This window comes from Budorcas taxicolor, chromosome 2 (assembly GCF_023091745.1).
Source record: "Budorcas taxicolor isolate Tak-1 chromosome 2, Takin1.1, whole genome shotgun sequence".
NCBI lineage: Eukaryota > Metazoa > Chordata > Mammalia > Artiodactyla > Bovidae > Budorcas > Budorcas taxicolor.
In genome coordinates this window covers 142,733,772-142,739,771 of record NC_068911.1, presented here as the reverse complement: position 1 = coordinate 142,739,771, position 6,000 = coordinate 142,733,772, and the positions used below count along the sequence as shown (strand labels likewise).

The following is a 6,000-nucleotide window of genomic DNA, read 5'->3' as shown; positions in this document are numbered from 1 at the left end:
TGGGGTCACAAAGAGTCGGACACGACTGAGTGACTGAACTGAGCTGAACTGATACAAGTATCTAAAACAACCAAGTATACATAGAGCAACATGAATAGATATAAAACACAAGTTGTTATTTATAGCACTACCCCACTTATTAAAAATGCATACCTACACAACCCATGACATATTCTCCAAATATTATCTAAAGTAAAAATAATGTTGTGATTGCCTCCTGAAGGAGAAAAATGAGTGAGAAAAGGGAATTAAGGGAAAAATTGAAATAGAATATCGTCTTTCATCTGTTTCAGTGTTTTACAACCAGAGTCAATTTTGTACTTCCCTTTCCCCAGGGATACTTGGCATTTGGCAAAGTCTGAAAACATTGTTAGTTATCACCACTCGGTGACAAGGTACTACTGTCGTCTAATGCGCAGGGGACAGGGATGCTGCTAAATACACTACAGTGAACAGGATAGCTTTCACAACAAAGAGTCATCCCTTCCAAAATGTCAATAATGTGAGCATGAGGGCCCCTATACTGTCTCACCACATTATCTATTCCTTTCTTTGGTTGAGAGGCTGCCTTTCAAGCTGACTAAAATGTTTCTTTCTTCTTTCCCACCTTCCTCTTCTACTTTCCCTCCCTGCATCCTCCTTCCACTCTTCTTTCATTTCTGCTCAAGCACAATCTACTGTTTTATGATGCTTTCCTTCTTCTCAGTAGCTAAGTTGTGTCTGACTCTTTTGCAACCCCATGGACTGGGGCTCACGAGGCTTCTCTGTCCATGGGATTTCCCAGGCAAGAATACTGGTGGGTTGCCATTTCCTTCTCCAGGGGACTCTTCCTGACCCAGAGATAAATTCCTAGTCTCTTGCATTGGCAGGTGGATTCTTTACCACTGAGCCACCTGGGAAGCCCAACTCCTCTAGTAGTCATGAGTATACATAAATCTCACTCTGATTTTAATTGCTCAAAGACCGTGAACAGGATAAACTGATAGTAAGCCTTAAATAATTAAAGAAAAACAATTGAAAATGGCTCTCACTCCATTTCTTTCCTCTTACGAGCTGCTCCTCCACATACCTACTATAATAAGAGTTCCAATTTAAGATTCACTGAGTGCTTCTACCAAAGTTTCATGAATTTGATGAAGGAGCTAACAAGTGTCCTAGTAGGGCAGTGGTTCAAAAGAACAAAGTGAGCCAGAGCAAGGGCAGAAGGCGACTTTGGGATGACAGCCACAGAGGAACAAGCTTAGGCCAACGTGGGGGTGAGCTGGGGATTGAGCGTCCACAAGAGGTTTGGGGCTAGGGACCTTCACTGAAACATGAGGAAGGAAAGAGAAGAGAAATGAATATTTTTGATCATTTAACTGAAATTCAGAATTCTCTGAGCAACAGAATGGGCCTAATGTGTACCAGGTGGGATTTAAATTTAAATGAAAGCAAAATTTTTCAAATACTAGAGACTGTTAAATATTGAAATTGTATGTTATGAATTGAATATTACGTCTTGATCTACTGGACATTGTTATCTTTTTATAGGGCTTGGGTATACAGTATTATGATCTAATTTAAACTAAAGGAGCAGATTAAAGTTCTTAAGAGCTGTGATTTGTGCTTTCATATTATTTTCCTTGAAGTTTTAGCAGCTGCCATGTGACACCTTGCCATTGGCCACTCACATTGACTGAGTGCCTTTGAGGTTAAATTATCATAAATTATCTTCAAAGATCTTTGTCACTAAGAGTGATGATGGTGTTTAATTATATTTTTTGTTTGTTTAAGGAAAAAAAAACCGCTTGGCAAATCTCTGGAGAGACATAATCCTCCTCAATTTTATTCAGTCCTTCAGTCCTAGCAGTAGGACTATGAATGTGTTCAGAACTCAAAGTTTTCTTCTCCAAATTAAAAATTTTTTAAAAATCGAATTCTTGCGAATCATCTGGACTTGAATTAGTTTACTTGATTTTTTTTTTTTTTAATTTAAAGGAGAATAAAGGTAGGAAACATTGCCCACAGTTGCGCATTACTCTAAGATAGGCTCCCTCTCCAGCTCTCCGGGAATTAAATCACCTGTCCTACCCTTTAACACTTCGGTCTCTTTAACAAACTGAAAATGAGAAGGGGGCGGGCCTCCGGGGTGGCGAAGGGTCTGATTGGTCCAGCTGGCAGGAAGTGGGCAGTGAAAGCGTCGCTTCAGTTTTTGTCCGGAGGCGGCGGGGTGAGTGGCCAGAGGCCGTACAGGGCTTTGGGATCTTGGACGGGCAGTTGCTTGAAATCGCAAGTGTGAACGTGGGGTGCAAAACGGACCCCCTTCGTCGCGGTGGGTTAGGAGCCCTGGCAGCCCTTTTGCGGAGGTGCCACACCCTGACGGCTGGGCCGCGGGGGGCCAGGGGTACACTCGAACCGCAAGGACTGCGCAGTGGCCGAGGGACTGGAAGGAAGGTGTTCCCCGGGCGCTGGCCTCCGCCTTCGCAACGCGGACTTGGCCCGTATCTCAACGTAGATTCTCTTTTTCCCCTGTTCTGCAGGCTCGTTTCTGGCATCATGGCGCAGAGAGCCTTCCCGAATCCTTATGCTGATTATAACAAATCCCTGGCCGAAGGCTACTTTGATTCTGCTGGGAGGGTGAGTTTGGGAAGTATCTGCCTCCATCCCTACCTCCAAACCCCAGTGTTTGGAAAGGAGTTCGATTTTGCCTGAAAGAAAGGGATGAACACCTCTTTTTAAAAAATAAATAATTTCAGTATAAACGTATAAAATACTTTAAATATGTAAAGTACATATGCAAATAGTTTGAGCTCTAACATGTTGAACTTACGTAAGAAATTGTTGATAATATTTGTAGTAGAAGTTGATCATTGAAATAACTTCAGTCATTGATATTTAAATTATAAAAATTGGCAGCTCTGCAATTTAGTGTGTAACCTTGCCTTTTTTTTTTTTTTTTAATCATTTTTGGTTTGTTTTTTAAGAGAGATGAGAAATCCTCCTGGCTTTTCACATGCGCAGTGTTACTGTTTTATGATTGAACAGGAGTACCGGCAGGATGAGGACGAGAGTAAACCAGAATGCAATGAAGACATCTTTAAACTGCAGCTGCTGAGAGGTTTGGGACATAGGCCTGAAATCTTTGTCCCATTTCCACTCAACCCCACAACTGGAAAATAAATAAATGAATGAATACATGAAAATAGTCAGTTAAACGGATGGGCACCTCACAAGTCACTGTGAGGTTACAAAGAGAACCTGGGCTTGAGATTCCAGAGGCCTGTGTTTTCTCATGCCTGTGAACATAATTGTTAAGAGAGTCTACACCTAGTCGAGAAGTGTTAAGTGAAAAGAGTGATCTCTTTACATGTGCACACATTTTCAGATTTTACCAGCTAATTTCTTCTAGGCTCATCAGCCATACAAAAAGCATTTTGTTTGTGATTGGAGGGCTTTAGAGATTCCACATCTGCCAAGTGAACTTCCAGTAATTCTGTTGATTCTTTCCTTAAAACACTTAGCATTGTAATTTAACTTGAGTAGTGCAAGTAGGAGGAATGAGAGAGATGGCAGAGAGTTGTAAGATAGAAGGCTGCCTAAGTGTGTATGGAGCTGGAATCAATATGATTCTTTTAAGACCATAATTGAACTGCCGAAACAAAGCTTCGAATCATTACCTTGAAGCCAGATGGCTTCCTTTTGGCTTTTTGGACCTGTGTTCTGTCTAGCTCTGCAGATCTTGAAGCTGAAGCATTTGTCTTGTCTTGTCTTGTCTTTTTGGAGGAAGATCTGCAGCTTCATGTTTCTTGGCAAAGAGAACAGTTGAGTATAGATCCTAATGACAGAAGCCTTCAATGGAACGTAGCTCGCTGTTTAGGATGTCTACAAAGTAAATGCTAATTACAAATTTAAGTCTGTATCTAAGGGATAAAAATGATACTCATAAATTTGAACTCTGGCCCCAAAATAATAGTGTAATTTATTGCCTGACACATGGTTTTTGGACAATCCTCCTCCCACTTCTAGAATTGTTTAATGTTGAACACTAAGGAACAGACCCTAGAGATCTGTCCTCCTTAACTTGTTAATGCAAATAGTTCAATAAGAAACTGCTCTGTTTTCTGGCATCTATTGAAAAAGGGCTTTTAGAAACTTTTCATATTATTGCTAGGTTTGAATAATTTTTTGGTCTGCCACAAGCAATCAATATTCTTAGGCAGGTCGCTTTTATTAAATGCAATTATGTGCCAAATAGAAGGTAATGTCCCTTCTTGAGGCTGAGGCATTCTCATTATTCTCAGTCGCTTACAGTAAGGTCAGGCAAGATGATAAATTATCCATGATCTACGAACAGAATATGACATGTTCTTATGTAGATGCACTCTTCTATCTAGTTAAGATTTATAGGCCTTTTATATTAATACTGAAGTATATTTTATCTTACTAAATGTATTTTTAAGGCTTGTTGAAATCTTAACGTCTTGGCAGACATTGTTAAATGATGAGAGTGTGTCTGTCAAACAATGTGGTTTCTTCTTCAGAGTGTGAAATAGGGGATCATAGTGATGCTTTAGAATAAATAACCCAGATATGGTTGATCATCTAATTTGCCTTATCAGAGATACTCTTCAAAGTATCAGTCTTTTTAAAAATTTAATGTCTTTTATTACCACTAATAATTCTGATACTGCCTTTCCTACATTTTTCTTTCCTATATTTTTTTCCTACTGCCTTCCTACATTTTTTAAAAATGCCCTTTTTTAAAAAAAAATGAGGCTATGATGCTTGCAGGTCATTGTTATATATGTTTTTACCGTCCTTATGTAATGAAATGTTTGTACTTTTGTAATGTTCCCCAACATTATTTCACTGTTTTACTGCTTTGTGAAATCCAAGTCTGAGAATCAGGGCAGATTACTAAAAATAGAGGTATATATTAAAGTTACCTTTTAAGACATTTCATGATTCAGTGTATCCAGAACTTTCTAAATATTAGAAAGTTATTAGAACAATTAACATAACTTTTTGGTAAACCTCACCATTTGCCCTTCATCTATGGTCCTTTATATGGATATCACCAACCTCACAGCCCAGTCTTAGTTTGTTTTCAGTCTGTATCCAAAATATTTGTATAGATCATTGGATTGCTTAAAATAGTAAAAATGTCAGCATTTAAATCCCTGAATGCAAAGGGTGTGAGACCCACAATCTCATTTGATCCTCAGTGTACCTTTGACATTGGTGAGTCAGGTGTTATTATCCTGACTTTACAAGGCAGCTGAAGCATAAAGAAGTTACAGGTTGAGCGTGGTCACTCAGCTAATAGCAGACAAGGATGTGGCCTGGCTCATTCATTGAGCGATATTTGTGAGGCCCGTAGCCTGCAAGGCACTGTGCTGGGCGTGGCTTTTTGTGTCTTGATCCAATGTTCTTTCCACTCTGCTGAATGCTCCTAATATCTATGAATTTATTTAGCTTTTCTTATGCTACTTCTACATTTTTTTTAATGTTGATACATTTTTTTCTAAATGGATTTTTTAATAAATATTTATCATCATTTTTAAACAACAGAAAGTGAAAGTGAAGTCTCTCAGTTGTGTCCGACTCTTTGTAACCCCATGGACTGTAGCCTACCAGGCTCCTCCCTCCATGGGATTCTCCAGGCAAGAGTACTGGAGTGGGTTGCCGTTTTCCTTCTCCAGGGGATCTTCCCGACCCAAGGATCGAACCCGAGTCTCCCGCATTCCAGGCAGATGCTTTAAACAACAGAAGCAATTAGTATTTCTTTAGGGAATTAACATTGCATCTGAATACTAAAAATCCAATTGCTTGAAAACAGCAAATATCTTCTGTTTTATGCTTAGTTTAATAAAATGGTTTTTATTATCAAAAGAAATATTGACTTAAATAATAGATGATTCCTAGTAAATGGAAATTACTGTGATCCTGTTTAACATTGGCAGTCTAATATTTAATTAAAATTTTTATGTAAAACATTTAAGTTATATCAAAAATATTTCC

At 38.9% G+C, this 6,000-nt stretch overlaps 1 protein-coding gene across 1 annotated transcript in view; it reads left to right on the top strand.

The window, feature by feature from the left end:
- The first annotated feature begins 2,287 nt into the window (after window positions 1-2,287).
- LANCL1 (LanC like glutathione S-transferase 1) overlaps window positions 2,288-6,000 on the top strand; it is a 46,882-nt gene continuing 43,169 nt past the window's right edge. Inside the window, exons 1-2 of the mRNA XM_052660002.1 lie at window positions 2,288-2,345; window positions 2,520-2,616. Of these exons, the coding sequence (XP_052515962.1) occupies window positions 2,536-2,616 (81 nt within the window). The 5' untranslated portion in view covers window positions 2,288-2,345; window positions 2,520-2,535. The remainder of the gene's footprint in view (window positions 2,346-2,519; window positions 2,617-6,000) is intronic.